At 40.2% G+C, this 20,391-nt stretch overlaps 1 protein-coding gene across 1 annotated transcript in view; it reads right to left on the bottom strand.

Annotated features, from left to right (window-relative positions):
- The window catches only part of CAMKMT (calmodulin-lysine N-methyltransferase), a 297,003-nt gene that overhangs the window by 272,512 nt on the left and 4,100 nt on the right, over positions 1-20,391 (bottom strand). The window contains exon 2 of the mRNA XM_056852994.1: positions 15,512-15,684. Coding sequence (XP_056708972.1) covers positions 15,512-15,684 — 173 coding nt within the window. The remainder of the gene's footprint in view (positions 1-15,511; positions 15,685-20,391) is intronic.

Here is a 20,391-nt window from a genome sequence, read left to right as displayed (position 1 = left end):
ACTAGAGGGAGGAAAAAATAAGAAAACATCATGCTAACAGACAGCATATTAAAATTAAACAAGTGGAACAGCCAAGATGCAGGAAGCAAGATTGTAAAAAAAAAAACTATTTAAACCATTTTTAATTTGCTTACATGAGAACATGGAAAATACATACTGATTTGTAAAGCCTGCAAAAACAAAATATACTTATTTATCAATTATATTAACTCACGTTTACAATGCATGAGTGGAAATTATCCAACTGAAAGGAATGATGGCACACATTAAGTTTATCACACCAGATTCAGCATCAACCAACCCACTAAATCCATTAACGTAGCCCATTTGGAAGGGCCATGAGACATTCAGTTCAGTCCCACTGATCCTTCCAAGCATTGCTTAGTGTTAACACCAGTTTTTAAATCTGACACTTCTAGAATAACGTACTGTAACAGGCAGAGGCTTAGTGGGAGAGCATCTGCTTGGCATGCAGAAGGTCCAAGGTTCAATCCCCAGCATCTCCAGCTAAAGAGACTAGGCAAGTAGGTGATGTGAAAGATCTCAGCCTGAGACCCTGGAGAGCCGCTGCCGGTCTGAATAAACAATATTGACTTTGATGGATCAAGGGAGTATAAGGCAGCTTCATGTGTTCATGTGTATTCAATTCATAGCCACACATGGTCAGTTATCTGATTGTGCTTCCAAAGTGCACATGGCTCTTTCTTACACCAAAGCCAACTCTGGGGCAGCTACTTTCAGGTCAGTGTGTTCTTTATACAAAAGTGTCAGACCGCAATTTAAACAGATTAGCTCCAACCTCACCTGCTCTTGTACTGGTTGCATTGGTACTGGGTCTGTAGAAAGCTTTTGGGCATCCCAGTAAACAGAAGTATTATAAAGAGACATTGGCCAAAAACGTTTTTACAAAGCAGAAGATTATGCGCTGGAAGTTCAAAAGGCCTCCAGAAAAATCATCTGCAACTAACTCCAAACAATTATTGGGGCATTGCCATGCTGAGTACACTCTGCTCAACACTGTTTTCCATCAACTATAACAAAAACAACATGCAATTGAAGGTGCTCTAATGTCAAAAGGGCCAGAGATTATAAAATGGAAAGTTCCAGAGAGCCCAAGTGGAATTGGAAGCAGAATTCTTCATATGGAATTTCATTTTTTTCAGATGGCGGCAGCAGTGTAACCCTTCTCCATGTCACTTGTATTTCCTTGTGAATTTCCAATATATATTTTCCCCCTTTACTTGCAATAACATTGGGCTGGAGCCAAAGGAGCTCTTCCATGTGCAGAAGTTAACTTCTGTTTTACACCTTGTATTGGAACACCGTGGAAGAAAATGTGAAACTCCAAAAGATGTTATTGTGTTTATGCAGCAGGATACACATGCAAGAGCATAAGAACTGCTACAGAATCAACCTATTACACCACTATGTGGACTCTGGCACAAACTCTTCAGCAAAAACAAAATTCTGAAATGAAGCCTGCCATTTGTTTTTACTCATTCTTCTGATCAAACCCATTTTCTCTGGGATTACTCTCCATATAGCATCTCTTTCAATTTCTTTGTAAAATTCCAATGCACAGATCTCTTTTCTTCATATTTATCACCACTCAGAAGAAAACTGGGGGGAAGCTGCACTTCTTAAATTATAGCTAGGACAATTTTGCAGCTGGAGGGAAGACAGTGACCTAAAAAGGATCCACAAAAAGATGGAACATGCCAACAAAAATCTGGAATTTTCAAAGTAATGGATCATCCAGATCTGAGAGACAGTATCTTTCATTGCTGATATATTTTGGGATATCCTGTGTTGAGCGATGTAATCTTTACCAGAAAAATAAGGTATATGGATTTGTTCAGTAATTATGATCAGTACATTTAAGCTGTAATTCTACTGAAGCCCACTTTAAAATAAAAATTACACTGTTATTTGTCTGAAACATTTCTATCTTGCCATAGCTCTTCAGACTCAAGGCAGCTACGTCTCTTGACAAAGAGTATAACCATGAAATTCTCTGGGGTAAGTAACACTGCTGATCTGTTACAGTAGAAATTTTAAAAGATTAACAATGACTTAGAATCATAGAGTTGGAAGGGAATTTAGATTAGCTTCCATTGCAAATAGCAATGGAAATGGGGGGGGGGTTTCTAGTGATAACCTTGGCCAGTATATTCCGATTCATGTCGTAGTTAAGAGCGGTGGACTCTGATCTGGAGAACCGGGTTTGATTCCCCAGTCGCCCACATGAGCGGCGGACGCTAATCTGGTGAGCTGTATTTTTTCCCCCACTCCTATACATGAAGCCAGCTGGGTGACGTTGGGTTAGTCTCAGCCTGACCTACCTCACAGGGTTTTTGTTGTGGGGAGGGGAAGGGAAGGTGATTGTAAGCCACTTTGATTCTTCCTTAAGAGGTAGAGAAAGTCAGCATATAAAAACCAACTCTTCTTCTTCATCATATTTGGCCCTGGAATTCCCCCAATCATCCTGAAGCTCGTGGCAAATTTTGAGATTCCTGGTTTTAGTTTCTAATGAGTTACACCTGCCACAAATGGACATATGGATTCTTTTATTATTATTATTGATGCATGGTAACAGCCAAGTGATTTGTTTTGTTATATCTGGTTTGGCTCAGGGGGGCCCCAGATGGAATCTTTGTCTTGGGGCCCATGGTGGCTCGCACCAGCCCTGCTCCACAGACACAATTCTCTTCCATTAGCAGAAATCACCAATGGATCCAAACACATGAAACTTGCTGCTAAAATCTATCCATTAGGCTTTAAGATACCATATCAATCCTTTTTAATAGAAATGTGGGATACTGTTTCTCCTGTGCTGATTTATAGTCCACCTTTATAGTAATCAAGGCTCAAGGCAGATTACAAAATGTATAAAATAGTGCACCAAAACACTATTACCAACAACCCTGTTCCTTGTATAAAGTGCCCCCCCCCCCCGAAAAATCCCATTTTCCTACTGTATGTGTGTTAACTGCCGTCAAGTCGCTTTCAACTTATGGCAACCCTATGAATTAATGACCTGCAAAACATCCTATCGTTGATTGCCTTGCTCAGGTCTTGCAAACTGAGCGTCGTGGCTTCCTTGATTGAGTCAGTCTATCTCATATTAGGACTTCTTCTTTTCCTGCTGTCTTCCACTTTTCCTAGCATTATTGTCTTTTCCAGTGACTCTTGTCTTCTCATAATGTGACCAAAGTACTCAGCCTCAGTTTAGTCATCTTAGCTTCTAGGGAGAGTTCAGGCTTGATTTGATCTAGGACCCACTTCTTTGTCTTTTTGGCATTCCATGGGATCCATAATACTCTCCTCCAACACCACATTTCAAAGGAATTTCCAAATCCATGATGGGTTTCTCCCAGGGGCTTAGCATAAAGATTAAACCGCATGGGAGATTTAAAAAAATGAACCTTGTGGAAAGCCACAGGAAAAGTCTCAGAATAATTCTCTAAGACTCTAGCAACATTGTGAGCTTGATACCATAAGCCTATATAAGCAAAGGCCACCCATTATTAGTTATCCATGGTATGCTAGGATCTTGAAAAACAGCACACTGAAATCTGATGCCTTAAGATATTTCAATTTTTATCCATTTTATACTGCAGATTAAACCTACCCATAGCAAGTATATGTTTATGTATATACATTTCTTTTCTAACAGAGCAATAATTTATTCTTGCCTCATAGAAATACCTGCACATGCAAGATGTCTGTCAGTCAATGGCAAAGTCATTCTTGACTTCTTACCTTTCCTCCACTTTAGGGCAAGATCAAGACTATAAGCTTACCAATTCAGCAGTAGCCATAGCAACAGCAGTAATACACAAAGAACAGAGGATGGCCTAGCCTTCATTTATTTCTGATGTGTGTACATTTCCTATCCATTAACATACAATTCTATCCCTCCTGTTAACCATATACATCCCAAGCAATATTGTTTAATTCAAATGTGCCTTTCAAGATGTTCAGTTGAAAGAAGTCTACCAAAACATAATGCTCAAACAAAAAACTCAGATACACACTGAGAATTATGAACAATTCAAAGGATGACATGAAGTGCCTTACCTTCAAATGCATGAATATAAGACAGGACTTGTGAGGCTTAGGATGCAAGGATAACAGAACAACAGCAGGAAGCTGAATAAGCTAGCGCTGTTATATAAGCTAGCGCTGTTAGTATTTAAAACCCTGACGAGTACAAGCTCTATTCACACTTGATAATTTATCCTGAAACCTTAGCTAGATTGCTACCTGTGCTTAGACTGTTTAGGGATTCAGTAGTCATATGCTTAATGAGCAGGCCATCAGAACTTTGCTGAAATGGGACCCTCAGTACAAAACTTCCCATTCTAAAATCTCAGTCTTTGATCCATCTTCATCTCTAAAAAGTGCCTGAAAATATTAAAGAATCCTAATCTCTGATATGTAGATCAAATCAAGCCTGAACACTCCATAGAAGCTAAAATGACTAAATTGAGGCTATCCTACTTTGGTCACATTATGAGAAGACAAGAGTCACTGAAAAAGACAATAATGCTAGTAAAAGTTGAAGACAGCAGGAAAAGAGGAAGACCCAACATGAGATGGTTAGACTCAATCAAGGCCCTCAGTTTGCAATACCTGAGCAAGGCTACTAATGACAGGACGTTTTGGAGGTCATTAATTCGTAGGGTCACCATAAGTTGGAAGCCATTTAACACAAAAAAAACCTCTAATAACTACTTCAATAACCAGGGCCATTTCCCCACTAATTAGCTGCATCAGGAGGCACAGTAGAGGCATCATTGTCATGGGCTACTTTGTGCCATTAAACATTGGGACAGGCTCAGCAGGGTTCTCCAAATCCAAGCTGTACCCATAGCTATGCCCTTTTCGCCTGTCACATCCTACACCAGGGCCCCCCAACTTTTTTGAACCTGCAGGCACCTGTGGAGTTCTGACACAGCGTGATGGGCACAGCCACAAAATGACTGCCAAAAATTGCTGCTACAGGAAGTGCAGCCAGCCACAAAATGGCTGCAAAAGCTTACCTTCAGTCACACAGTGACGAGCCTTGTGCTGAGGTGGCAGCTGTTCCCAAAGCAAGGTTTTAAAAATCTACACAGCCAATCAATTCTCGGTCAATCAGAACAGTTGCTGAACAGAAGCCCCCCCTGGCTCTAACCACTTTCTAAAAACACTTGACAGGTGTCAGGAAACCTGACCCTTGGGCACTACATGGAGGACTCCTGTCCTACACTGTCGACAGCCAACCTAGTCCCTGGAGCAGGATAGGTGGCAGGAGAAGGCAGTCCTTTTCTGCTTGTTCCTGGACAGTGATGTAACTCCCTGATGTCTTGAGTCAAGGCTAAGAGTGAAGTAACTCAGCCTTGACAGCATCTGGGAAGAGTGAAGGACAACTACCTCCAAGGACTGAGCACAACAAAGACTGTAAGTTCTGATCCATGTGTTTTCTAGGTGAAGGGTAGACCCCTGAGAAACTGTACACGTGTGCATATTGTGAGTGGGGGGAAAGAGAGTAGGAGCAAGTGGCAACCTGCTCAAGAATGCTAAGAGTATCTTCTGAAGCTGCAATATGAAATCTGCATCAAAATGCAGAAACGTTTGGTTTAATTTTCCTCATTGCAAGAGAGTCAGCTTTTCAAAGGTGAGTGTCTTTCAATTCACTGTTGCATTGTGGCATTCCCCTTCCCAGTGTCTTCTTTCTCCCTTCCTAGACACAGGCAGGAGGGCAGAGTGCATATGGAATGAGGTAGAAAACAAGGAATGAATTGATGAATTGGACTGGACTGAAGTGGTGAAAATGTATTAGGTATGGAAGAGGCCTTAAGAAGAGACAGCATGCAATGGGGTAAAAAGTTATATGCTGTACTTGAACAGTTTTTTATTATTGTTCTCAATAGTACAAGGTAGTTACTGAAAAGTTTTATGACCTCTCTCATAGCCTACCTAGATAACCATGTCTGGGCTGAAAGACTCATAACTGTTGGTTATTTCCTATTAATCCATGTTGTCCTGTTCAGGACTCAACTGGAGAAGGATTCTGTTGGTCTACCACCCACCCTGCTGCCCAACAGCCTCCGTAACTGAGCTAACAGAGGTGGTCTCAAATTTGGCATAGAGGACCCCAGAATTGTTTGCTCTTGGAGATTTCCGTGTTCAGTGTCCAAATGGGAACAGCTTATAATTTAATAGCTAACATAACAACCATGGAGCTGTCCCAGAACATTCTGGTCCCTACACATATAGTGGGACATAGGCTTGATTTGGTTTTCTCCAAGAACAGAACTCAGTCATGGGGGATTTTTTCCACTCTGCCATTGTTATAGACTGATTATTACCTTGTGAGGTTTAGACTCAGACCCTCAACAAGGGCTGGGTGCTGGTGGTTAGGATGGTCCATCTCAGAACACTGACTGATCCCAAAAGTTTTCTGACATCTCTTAGGGATTTTCCTGACAGCAGGTTTCCTCACAGCCCTGGTTGACCGACGGAATAAAGAGGTGACTTGGATGGTGGACACAATTGCTCCTAAGTACCCTCTCCTTCCCACAGAGTGCAGAATACCCTTGGGTTTACCGAGGAGTTTGGGAAGATGAACCAGTTGGTCCAAAATCCAGCAATCAGGCTATAATTAGGGGCTAGATCATATAACCCCTCTGATCAAAGATCTGCCTTGGCTGCCTTTTTGTTTCCAGGAAAATTTTTAAGTGCTGGTTCTTACTTTTCAACAACCCTGGTCCCAAGCCATTTAGGGCTTTAGTGGCCAGCCCATTACTTAGTATCTGCCTCTCAAAACCCACCTCTTTGTGCTCTACCTGGAGAGGTGAGGCAGGTGGCAGATAAAGACAAGGCTTTGTAATACCTTCACCCTCGAGGCTCATCTGACCTTACTGTCTTCTAGACACCAGACCAAAAGATTTCTTTTTAGCCAGGCTTTTACGGTAACTAAGAAGTTTACCTTTCTTTATGGCCTGTTTCCAGCCTAAGGACAGTTCTAAGGATATTTTTAGGCTGGCAGTTATATGTTGTTGCTGTGCCGCTAGCTTTGTTTATTTTTCACACACACACACACACAATTGCTGCAAGCCACTCCAAGCCCATAGCTAGAGCAAGATGTAAATAAAGCTGCTAACTTGTTTTTAATAGTTAATTTTTATGGGATTGTTTTTATTATTTTTTTGTTAGATTGGTTTTTGTTTGTAAACTCCCTTGAACTGGTCCTAGGAGTGTTGGATTTTAAACTCTCTAAAAAAATAAACAGCCCTACCAATACCCAAGTACTTTCACTAGTTTCCAGTTAATTTCCAGGCACAATTTAAACTACTGGCATTGATCCTCAATGCCTTAGAAGATCTACATCTGGGGCTAAATGAAGGATACTTTCTTTCACAGGAATTTGCACACCTAATAGGAAAACATGATTTGCTGCTACATGGAACAGCCTGGAAGATTCCAAGCTCCCTGCTCCTCCCTCTATCTGCTCTTTGTACACAGCCATGCAATCTGTTATTTCTCAGTTCAAAGCCAAGTTACAGTTTACATAATTACATCCTAAGCAGCAAGCTGTAGTTTCCACTTGTCCTGCAAACTACTGTATAGAATTCCAGTTAGCACAAAAAAAGTACAAACTGTAGTTTGCTAGTTTGGACAAAATGGCAAACATCCAAGACCAAACTGAAACTCAGGGGGAAATGCAAAATTTGCCACTGATACGAAAAGAACCAAATGCTGAAGAATAGGACAGGAGACAATTGACTTGAAATGTTTAATTAGCTGGATGCACAGGAAGGTGAGATGTGCAAGCCAAAGGATCCCTCAGATTAATGCACATGGCAGCAAGCCATAGATTAGGGTTGCCAACCTCCAGGAACAAGCTGGAGATCACCTGCTATTACAGCTGAACTCCAGCCGATAGAGATCAATTCACCTGGAGAAAATGGCCGCTTTGGCAACTGGACTCTGTGGCATTGAAGTCCATCCCTGGCAATCCTACCATAGATAGAAACAAAGCTAAATATGTTATCTGTATCAATATTCATTGTTGTAGATCTTGGATAAACATCCATCACGAAACAGCTTTTAAGACGAACGGCTTGGGTCTGTCATGTATAACCTTCCTTTTTTACCAAATGAAATTTAAAGTATCTATGTCCCCTCCTACTCATGGGTTTTCTTTCCATATATTATTTTTCTGGAATTTACTAGTAAGTACTGAGAGAGAGTTTTCAAACATAATCCATCACTTTTGAAACTTCAGTTCATTAACTATTCAGTTCTCCCCTTCTCTTCCCCCAAGAATCTGAGCCTGAGCTAATTTCTCCCAATAATGTTCATAAAGCTTCACAATTGGAATAGAACTATCGCCTTTTGTACCATTTCCCTAAGATTAAACATTTGCTGTAAGCAACCAGCAATGCTTTTTCTAAGTTAGCATCAAATTTACTGATCAATGGAAACCTATTTCCACTCTAATTGCCTAAAATCAGCCTGCAATTTTACAGTGAATCAATAGTCAACAAATAAGTGAAAAACCAATATTACTAAATTTACTAATAGAAAAAAATCTTCAGTCTACGGGAGAGATATCATGGTCTCCTGTTCAACAAGCCTTCGGAGACAAACATGTATCTGTTTCTCTGTATCCTAAGTACAACACTTCTAAGGCAGTAGAACTTACTTCACTGCTTGCAGAAAGCCCCATTTAAAAAGCCACAATTACTTTATGACCTGTGTACAAAAAGAAACAAACATAAATGATATATAACCACTCATATAAAATACATAACTATGTCCTTTTTAATTACCAGAGCAATTCTCCAGGGTGTAATTTAGAATTTGTGGAATGCTATAACATAGTTATTATATAACACTGTTATAATAAAGCCTTCAGTTTTAAACCTCATTAATCTTTCAGTAACTGGAATGTTTTGTGGTATGGAAAACAAATCCCCCCTTGCAATTAGTGTTATCCCTAACAAAGCATTTAATTTGGATTTAGGCTTAGACCTGCCATCATCGTTCTCTCTGATCCAAGCCTGGAGTTAGCTGCTTGGAAGGTCACAACAATAAGAACACAATAAGAGATGCCACTCAGCTGGCAAGATTATTTTCAAGGCCTCTAGTGCAGTAACTCCAGCTTGGTTCATAGCATATCTGAATATACAATTTGATCCTTGTTGATAGCCTTTGAACTGATATAGCTTGGCCTTTAGACTGTTTGCCATGAGCCACAGACAACCTTGTGAACTTTCTACAGTATTTAGCCCTGTCAAGATAATACCTGACAGCATGAAGATGCTTGAGCGGGCTTTCAAGGGAACGATACCACGGCTTGGGAAAATTCAAATCTATCTTAATCAAATGTCTGGATGAAATCCAAGTACCACTGTAGCCTTTGAATATTAGTACCATGGGGAGCCAAGACCCAATGCTGGAAGAATGACTATAAGGCAAAATACTTCAATAAAAAGTTGTCAAAATGTTACAGACATACTAAACACTACTAACAATACAGGGAATAAGATTGATGGCTACTTCATTAAAACTCAATCCAGTGAACAAAATTCCTTGGAGGAGAAACTGGCTCTATCATGAAGGGCAGATTTCAAGGCAGGGCTCCACAACATTTGCCTGGGTTTAGCCATTATTTATAATCACAGACATATCCCTACCCATAGTACACAGAAGGTACCTGAAGACTCAAGGAAAGGACTGGAAAGAGTGGTTTTCTCAGTCACTTCATGCCCAGCATGAATTAGCTGTCACAAATTGCACTCATTGCTTCCAACCTTTTTTTAATTTTACAAAAATGAATACTCCACCTTTCTGCCCTCATAAAGGCCATCAAGGCAGCTAACAAAAAGCATAATAAAATCACATCTTAAAAACCATTAAAACTAACAAAACTCATCATTAAAGCCAGAGCTAAAACAGACATACAAAAAAAAAGCCACAATTAAAACACTGGGCAGAAAGGAAGGATCACTGAGAGAATGCCAAACAAAACAAAAAAAGTCATCATCCACTGGCAAAAGATAGCAACAGAGGAGGACAGAGAAGTATCTCTGGGGAGAGAATTCCAGAGTTTGGGTTCCATGACCCAGAAGGTCCTCTCCTGGATTGACACCTGCCTAACCTCAGAAGTCGGAGCACCCAAAGCAGGGCCTCTGAAGATGACCACAGAGAATCAAGAAGGTTCACAAGTAAGGAGGTATGTTGGTCCCAAACCATACAGAGCTTTAAAGGTCAACACTAGCACCTTGAATTGTGCTCAGAAACAGATTGAGAGCCAGTACAGATGGAGTGATATGGTCCCTATGACCACTCCAGTTAACATCTTGAACCAACTGCTGTTCCAAACACTTTTCAAGGGCAGCCCCATGTAGAGCGCATTGCAATAATCTAATCTGTATGTAGCCAGGGCATGCACCACAGTAACCACGCCCTCTCTCAAGGAGTCATTAATTACCTCTTGAACCCAGTGATCCAGCAAACCAGCCACTTCAATTTAAGAACCAATTCAATGATATATATTTTTATGGATTTTGTGGATTCAGTGAGCCAGGCCTTCCAGAATACTCTAAGCAAGAAATAGGTAACACTTCGCCCACAGCAGGTCTAATAAGGGGCTTTAGAAAAGTATAACCATCAGGATGTATAAGCTGCTGTTTTCTTGGTAGGAAGCACAAACTCCAGATGTGTATGAAAGAAAAAAATGATGGGGGAAAGAGCTATAAACCTAACTTTGGTAACTCATTGCAGTGCTTTGGTGAGACAGTCAAAATCTTGTAATCGTTTCTGTAGGGTTTTAAAGCTGTTTATGCCTATGACTGCTACATCACTGATTTCTGTGGGATTCCACAGCATGATCAAACTCTCCATACTGGAAGCATCCCTCCACTTAGCCAACCAATGTACTCTGACATTTTCTGATAACCAGGTCACTAAGAGAGAAAGCTACAATATTTTTAAAATAATAACATAACAGGCCATGAAGCTAAAGAAGATCAAAGAGGAGATTGCAATCCTCATAGTGCGTAAAGGAAGAATTAAATGTGACAGCAGTCTTCCATGTCTTCAAGAATGGGTTGCCATCAAGCATCTGTGAACGGGCGACTTCCTGCTGGGGCAGCTGGGCTGAGCGCCATGTTTCCTGGACTCTCCAGGAACAATCCAAGAAATGTTCAAATTGGGGTGCTAAATAGCACCTCAACCCGGTCCTAAACAGTGGACTTGGGAAGCAGGAATTCCCTGCAGCCACTTATGCGGTTTGATTTCCAGAACTCTCCGAGGGAGGCTTCTAAGCCCCTCGGAAGTTTTGATGCCGGTCCTGCGGGCAAGGGAAAGTCATCGCCGGAACATTTCATGGGTAATCAAGATTCAGTCCTCCCCCTTCAATCACCATCTAAGAAAATTATCATCACCGTAACCTTATCATCCAACATCTGAGTAAGTTGCAAGAATTCTTTTGTCTTTACCTTGAAATTGAAGCTCTGGAAGATCGTAACAATCATCAATGCAATCTGCATCTCTCTGTCCAGAATATAAGTGACTTTGTTTGTTTAAAAAGACTATAGTTGAACGGCAGGAGCCTTATCTATTCGATCTCCACTTTGGCATAACAAACGGGACGGCTGACAGACACTCTAGCTACCAATTAGACGCCGAGGTGTTAAAAGGGGTGGGAGCGAATGGGCTAAATTCCTCTGGAGATGACGTCTTTCCGATTCATCAAAGAAAACCATCGAGACTGAAAGGGAAAGATCATACAGGAAAATCGCAGGGCTCGAAGTGTGTCTTTATTGTGCAACACGCAACATATTCCTACTACTGGAAAACAAGACAGCCGAAGGTCCGCGATTTAAATAATGCCCAGCTCACCCCCTTCTTTTACAATCGAGCAGAGTGTCAATAAAACTTGATGGCCCTTTACAACAACACTAATTGTTTTACAGCGGAGAGAAGAATTTACAGCCATTTAATCCCGGGACCTGTATAATTGATGAATAGAACCACTACAAGGTCTTGGACCCTGCCAACATATTTAAAACAGCACTTCTTGATATTGGTGAATTATTAGAACTATTTTCAGAAATAAACATGGGAAAGGCCGACGAGAAAATACAGGAAATATTAACAAAACACATGGATGCCTTTACTAAACAATATGAGAAACAATCTCAATGTCTGGCTCAGCTAACCAACATATTGACTAGTCTAACTCAAACTACCAACCAGACTAGTCAGAAATTGGACATTTTGGCAAGCGAAATTACAAATATGAAATCTCAAATATCTACAATGAAAACTGACATGGTAAAAATGGATACTTCAATTAAAAAGGCAATTGAAGAACAGAAAGATATTAAAAATAAACAGATACTTCAAGGTAATCAAATTCAAGCTATACATTTCCAACAAGAAAATGTTTTAGACCAACTGGCTACTATGGAGTTAAAATTAAGACAATCGAACGTACGTCTTCGCAATTTTCCAGAAGCAATGGGATGTACCAGAATAATTATCATAAAATCATTGGCTGACCTGATTCATATAAGTGAACAAGATCTGGATTATGCAATAAATAAAGTATATAGAATTCCTTTACCCACCAGTCTGGAGAAGACAAAGGCAAGAGATATTATGATTTCCTTTTATGATATAAGGATGAAAGATTATATTATGCAAACCCTCTATGATAATCCTTTGTCTGTGAATGGAAATCCTCTTATCATTCTTAAGGATATCCCACGACATTTGATGATGAAGAGAAATATGTACAAAGAATTTACTGGGACATTGAAGAAGAATGGAATAAGATTCTGCTGGATCTTCCCACAGGGACTCACTTTTACCTACAAAGAGGTCAGATTTACTATCACTTCACAGGAGGAAGTAAAAAACTTTTTGAAGAACTATGAAAAAGATCTAGCTGGCCTTAACCAGGAGCCTCAACATCAACAAGAAGAGGAGAAAAAGGAGTTGGCCTTGACATCTGGACAAAAAAGACAGGACATCAAAAATAACAGAAGTGTTGGAAAAACAAAAATTCACAGCAAGAACAAAACTAAAAGGAAACATGCAGTTTATGGGTGATAGAGAGAAACAGAGGGAATTTTGTATTTACTGATCTAATCCTTTTATCTTAAGAACGGTTTTGAAATAAAATCTGTTACTATATATGAAATCAATAATAAACACGTACTAATTGTAAATGAATTGAATAATTTAGAATTAACTTAGTAATCAAGCTTGATGTATTTTTCTGGATTAGAACTTCTTTGCAAAAGAATAGATAAATTTATAGCAAGATGGAGGAAGGTGAGGGGGAAGTCTCTTATTTGAATATCTTTTTATTAATAGATGAATATGCTTTTCGATGACGCTGTTAAAGTTTTTTATTGTATGATTTATGAAATGAATGTGTTGTTGAAAAGTACCAGACAGTAAAATATTTTAAAAATAATAAAAATTTTATGAAAAAAAAAAAAGCATCTGTGAACGGGCGGGGGGGGGGAGCTAGAGATTTCAGACAAAAAAAGTAGCAGAAAGGTTCTGGACCTATCTACCACTTTTCCCACACACACATATATACAGCTCTTCTCCAAACTACTTGTCTCAGATGGGGTAAAATATGGGGTGGGGGGACTGCAGCAACCTGCATATGAAGATTTGAGAACATCACCATCACATCTAGTACTACCATTATGGTATAGCTACATATAACATAAGAGCCCCGTCACACAGAGTGATAAGCTGCAGTACTGCAGTCAAAAGCTCTGCTCACGACCTGAGTTCGATCCCAACAGAAGTTGGTTTCAGGTAGTCGGCTCAAGGTTGACTCAGCCTTCCATCCTTCCGAGGTCGGTAAAATGAGTACCCAGCTTGCTGGGGGTAAAGGGAAGATGACTGGGGAAGGCACTGGCAAACCACCCCGTAAACAAAAGTCTGCCTAGAAAAAGTCGGGATGTGACGTCACCCCATGGGTCAGGAATGACCCAGGGCTTGCACAGGGGACCTTTACCTTTACCTATAACATACTATGCAGAGAACTGGCAGAGGTTTTCCCCTGCTCCTGACTACTCTTTCTCTGTTTCAAATGACCATCCCAAGCCACTTTTATTTTATTTATTTATTTGTTTGTTTTTCTACTTATAACCCGCCCTCCCTAGCAAGCTGGGAGCAAATGAGGGAAAGAGGGTATGCATGTGGGTTCAGATAAGACACAAACGAATCTCTTCCTACAGATTCTTTCATAGGCTCAGTTTAACGTAATGCAAAACCATGTTCTGTTTTTACTATAGTAAGTTTGTCAAACCAAGGATTCAACACACAAACAATGATTTAAATGCTTTCCTCTTTCTCCAGCCATGCCTGCAGAGATTCAGTTGGTAACCCAGTCTGTGTTATAGCAAGGGCAACACTAGGGAACAAACAAGGATGTCCATAGTCATAAATCACACAAAACCACAAAGACTAAGTTTGGTTAACAAATTAACTTCAAACCATGGTTTTGATCTTTGTTTGATATTCCCTAAGTAATTAGAAGCCCATGGCCTGGATGGCCCAGGCTAGCCTGATCTTGTCAGATCTCAGAAGCTAAGCAGGATCAGTCCTGGCTAGAACTTGGATGGGAGTCCACCAAAGAATACCAGGGTCACTATGCAAAGGAAGGCGATGGCAAATTGCCTCTGTTAGTCTCTGTTAGCCTTGAAAACCCCATAAGGGGTCACCATAAGCCAGTTGCGACTTGATGGACTTTACACACACAAATAGTTAGTAGAGTTGTCTACATTCAAATGATCATACTAGCCATAATTACTTTAATTAAACCATGGTTTCACATGATGTCTAAATTAAGCCGTGTTGTATTATAAATGACAGTGTAGGAAGACTCTAGAAGCCATAGCAACACACTTAGGCCAATAAGGGGCCCAAGAGAAATGGCAGCAATAGCAATGGTACTGGATGAGAACTCAAACACTTGTGCAGGTCTACCGGATAGTATTCTTCCCCCTCTAATCCAAACTCTACCCTCCATGCACAACCCTGAATGGAGGAGGATGGCATAATGACCAAAAGATTACTGAAAGACTAAAGAGCATTTTCACACACAAGGCCAAATTCCCCTTTGTTTTGAAGCAGCTCCAAACACAAATGTAAAGCCCGCATTAAGTATCATTTCAGCCGATTTCCAAATTCACTCCTACATTAAACAGAATTCACATGTGATCAGAAACTGATAGGCTCACACACGGAATGCCATGGCATTTTAATTCAGTGGTAAATTGATACACATTGTCTACTTGATACAAATTGTCTAATTAGGATAAACTAGACAAAACCCAATTCAAATGAAAGTTCAAACTAATAGTGATTTTACTAAACTTTAAGATTTTGATTCTTCAGATTAACCCAAGTGACAATTGCAGAGCAGGAATCAAGCAATATGTGTCAGACAAAAAGTACTTGAAAAACTGGATTGACATCTTACCTTAATGATAAACTATACTGAGGATAAAAGATGCTTTTGTACTGAACCCAGGTCTCATCATCACCTTCTGTTGTTCTACTGTCTTCTCTTACTGAGAAGAGATTAAATGAAGCAAATCTTCTTACTGATACTTGCTGAAGATGCATACCCTTCATGTGTTTTTTCTTCAGAACCTTTAAAATTAAAATATACATATATATATTTACTATGCAATTTAACTGCACAACATTGAATTTTAATGCTCAGAAAAAAATTGTACAAACTGAAGTTTCTGATACTGAGAAAGCTGTCACCTGGCAGCCATCTATGTCTTCACAACTTCAACACTAGACTACTATAATACACTCTATTGGGGCAGGGGTCCTCACACACCATCTGGAAGATCAGCTACAGAATGTGTTGAATTATACATGATGGGAAAGGGTCAAATTTCAAATACCTTTATTGGCATAGTACAATTTGCAGTAGGGAAAGGGTCATTGGGAGATCCAGAAGCTGTACTGAATGCTGACCTCTTGTTGCTATCAAGGCACATTTCAAGATATTGGCTTTAATCTAAGACCATTCATAGAGCACACATCATATCTAAGAGACCATCAAAGCATTGTGCAGACAACATTCAGTCCAGGGATCCATGAACTGGGTGGAGCCAGGAGCAGGGTTGTATATGCTGTCCCTGTTCCCAACTGCAAGTGTACACTGTCCCTGTTCCCAACTACCTACAATCTACACAGTCTTCAACCTGCAAAAAATCAGGGCTCAGATTGCTTAGAGGGACTCTATAAATATATGCCTTATGCATGCATAGACTCCACACAACAAAAGCAGAAGCAATGGCTGTTCCTGTAAGCATATACAAGCTATAAGCATAGGTAATCCATACCTTGAAATCCTGCTTCCCCCTTTCATATTTCCATTATCTCCAGACTCTATATTGATGCACGGGGCTTAGCTTTCCTCTCACTTTTCATCAAGTTCTTGAGAACCAACTGAAAGCAACTGACAGCTATTGTCTATGAAAAAAGCCAGACTTTCCAAGGCACAAAAGGAGGATCTGCTTTTCTGTCTGAAACCCCTCCCCCAATTTCTCCTGTATATCCATTTGTTTTATTGTATTTTAATCATTTGTTGTCATTATAAGATGCTTTAGGGAGAAAAGTGGGATATAAACAAACAACGTGGGTGGGTTACCAAGATACTTGGACACTGGGAATTCAGAAGCAACAACATGAATCCTTTGCTCCCATGCTGCTGTAGTGTGGGCTCAGCCAATGAGAGGTCAAAAAGTTGTGCATATTAAGTAACTAGGGAGGGAAGAAATACAGCAGTAGACTAGGGAAGTTGGAAGGCTGCACACAGCTGTGGCACAGGAGAACAACTTGAGGCAGGGGGTGACAAATATCACCACAGCAATGCAGCTAAGACAGTTGCACATTACTACCACCATCCTGCTGAATTAACCATCCATCAGTCTAGACGATAAAGTGCTATTAATGAAAAAGCAAGAACAGCTCAAACATTATCTTTTTTTATTCAACAGAATGCCACTTTTACACCTAATTTAAAAAAAAAACACTTCATTAAAAGGTTTTAAAAATGTCATTGATGCCTAAGCAAGCTTACCCTAAGTAGGTTAATAAGAAAAAGATAAAATTGCTCCTAAATCCTCTATGCCAACACAATTCCAAATTATGCCAGCATAGTAAAATAATTATGCCATCATTAAATTTAAGTCAGCATATGCAGTTGTTAACTATGATGGCAAAAGGATGTGGGAATGAGTAAAGGTGTACCGAGAAAGATGTGGAGGAGCCAACTTAGCTGCTATCCTAGCCCCACCCAGGACCAAGTCCCACAACCCCCATCTACATAATGCTAGCAAAATTTCTGCCACAACAAAATACATATTCATTAAAATCAATACAGAGCCCAAGATGATAGGCAGGGAAAGGATTGTGAAAACTATCAAGCCTTTATCATGTGCTTCTTCTTACATGTCCCTATGGCTGCATGGTTAGGGTGTTGCTCACTAGATTGGGAGGCCTAGATTCTAGTTCCAGTTCCTCTCTCATTCAAAATTATTCACTTTAAGCAACTCCCCATCTCTCTGCCTAATATGATTCAGAGTTCTTTTGAAGATTGGGGGGGGGGATACCATCCTGAACTCCTTGGAGAGAGAGGAAAGTTCATGATAAAACTTTATGGTCTTCAATGGATGAAAATGAAACAATAATAATCAGCAGGACACCCAATTGGTGTGCCTTTCCTGCTGTGCTTCAATTTGGTGCCTTCTACTCAAAGCATTACCTAGAATGATGTTGTGATTGACAGGTGAGAACCGGGTACAAAGGATACTGGGAAAATGGTTCTTCTGTTATATTGTGCTTTTTCATATTGCACTAAAAGAGCACAGGATCTTAACTAGCTGTGCCAAGCTCCAACTTAGCAGCATCTCTCTCAAGTGAACTCAGTTGCCCAGCCCATCCATCAGAGCTCTAGGATCAAACCAATTACAAATAATCTAAACAGAAACAGAGAATCACAGATTATGACAATTAATTGTACAAAAATTCAGTAGCATTCCAGTTTTAAACATTCACCTAGAAACATTTACAAGCCTAATTTATAAGGCCCTGATCATACTGCTCAGCTGTTTTAGGAACAAGGGCAAAAAACAAAAGGCGACAAATCTGTTCAGGACTGATTACGTTAATGTTTTGAAAAGGTTGAAAGACATCTCTGTTTACATGATGCCCTCTAAGTGAACTTCAAGGATCACTAACTTACCTTATACAACCATTCTAAATTAATGTGCCTCAGGGACCAATGTAACAAGCACATGATCCAGAAAAGCAAATGAGAATGGTCACTAAGGAAACATCAGACAGACAGACAGACAGACAGACAGATCCACAGGGCTGTAGTCTAAATTATTAAATAGTTCATAGTAGAAAGTGCACAAAGAGCTACGTTCAGCTTCCAAGGTGTCAGTTTCCATAATACTGGATGGGGACTCAGACACTATCATTCTCATGCCTGCTGCTGACATCTAAAATAAAGCTTGGGTAAAGTACCAACTATATTTAACAATGTTCATTTAAAATTGCTTCCAGCTTGATTTCAAATTCTTTTTTTTTAAGTCCAGTTCTCTAACTCATCTGCAGCAATTCATCTGAAGTTACTAGAAATTTTCACTCTGAAAGATGAGCATGCTATGAACCCAAACACAAAAATGAACCCAGACAGCCCAAGGGGCTGTGGCTTAGTGGAAGAGCCTCTGCTTGGCATGCAGAAGATACCAGGTACAATCCTTGGCATCTCCAGGTAAAGAGTCTGGCAGTAGGTGATTTGAAAGACCACAGCCTGAGACCCTGGAGAGCTGCTGCCAGTCTGAGAAGACAATATTGACTTTGATGGACCAAGGGTGTGATTCAGTATAAGGCAGCTTCATGTGTTCAAACAAGTGGAATAAATTACAAACGAAGGCTTTGCTGAATTCTACTTTTACTTGGACCTCAAACAGCCCAGTTCACAGCCAGACCACAAGATGGCCATGAGTGCCACACATCAAAGCTATGTGCTCCCCTCTTCTTGCATGCTCTTATTTCTCCCCATGCTTTGATAAGGACGTTGTGTTCTTCCAACTTACTGCAATCCTATAACTTAATGACCTGCAACACATCCTATCATTAACAGCCTTGCTCAGGTCTTGCAGACTGAGGCTTCCTTGATTGAGTCAATCCATCTCATATTGGTTCCTCCTCTTCTCCTGCTGCCTTCAACTTTTCCTAGTATTATTGTCTTTTCCAGTGACTCTTGGCTTCTCATAATGTGACCAAATCACAATAGCCTCAGTATAGTCATTTTGGCTTCTAGGCAAAGTTCAGGCTTGATTTAATCTAGAACCCACTGGTTTGTCTTTTTGGTGGTCCATGGAATATGTTAGTAACTAATTTACCTAAAAACAATGCTCAATGTATAAACTGTCTTTGCATTAAAAAAGCAACAACACAGCAATTACTCATTCCCATTCTGCTTAACTAGCACCACCAAAAAGCAAGGGGGGGATCCTTCTCCTCCCTTTTTCCAAGAGAAAATGGCTGTGTAGTAAGCATTACATTTAAGTATTATGTGCTCTCCACTTCTCTGAGCAATGAGGACTTAAGCCATTTTCAGTAGTTACAATGTTTGCAGGTAACCTGTGCAGTAATGAATATGCACTGTCCCCATTAGACCTGAATAGAGGGAAGCACATCTTTTCCTACTTTGGTATATGTGAACGTGTAAACCTGATAAATCATAGTTTCAATTCATGTGTACTGAAGCTGGAAAACACAAACGTTTTCCTATTCACACAAAATGGCAACCACATTTAGAAACCACACATGACACAAAGTGTGATCTCCCCTAATGTGTGGCTGGCCCACAAAAATCATAATGACTGAAAAGGGCTTATAGTGTCCGAAAATTAGTAGAACATAGCTTAATCAAACATATGTTCGTTCAGCAGACAACCTGAGAGCAATCTGGGCAGCCATCCTCCCTACAAAGGCTACACCCCAGTTTCAACTAAATCCAGCTAGAAACTCACTGTATCTTCATCTGCCTTCTCATTCAACCTAATCTGAGGAAATCTGGTTTTCGTAGATGTTATGGTAACAGCTACAAGCCAGACACTGTTGACTTTGAAAGGTTTGTGTCAGTTCACCATCCTGTCTGCTCCATGCTCCCTCTCCATTAACATCTAGATTTGTATAAAACCTTGAAAACCTCACTTCTATTATGTCAAGCTACAGCATCGATGCAAAATCTAGAGCAAGGGTCCCCAACTGACACCTTTTCTGGCACCTTCCAAGTGTTTTGAGGAAGTGGACAGGGCC

This window comes from Euleptes europaea, chromosome 7 (assembly GCF_029931775.1).
Source record: "Euleptes europaea isolate rEulEur1 chromosome 7, rEulEur1.hap1, whole genome shotgun sequence".
NCBI classification, from domain to species: Eukaryota; Metazoa; Chordata; class Lepidosauria; order Squamata; family Sphaerodactylidae; genus Euleptes; species Euleptes europaea.
The sequence above is the reverse complement of the archived record's forward strand: the minus strand, read 5'-3'. Positions and strand labels throughout refer to the sequence as shown.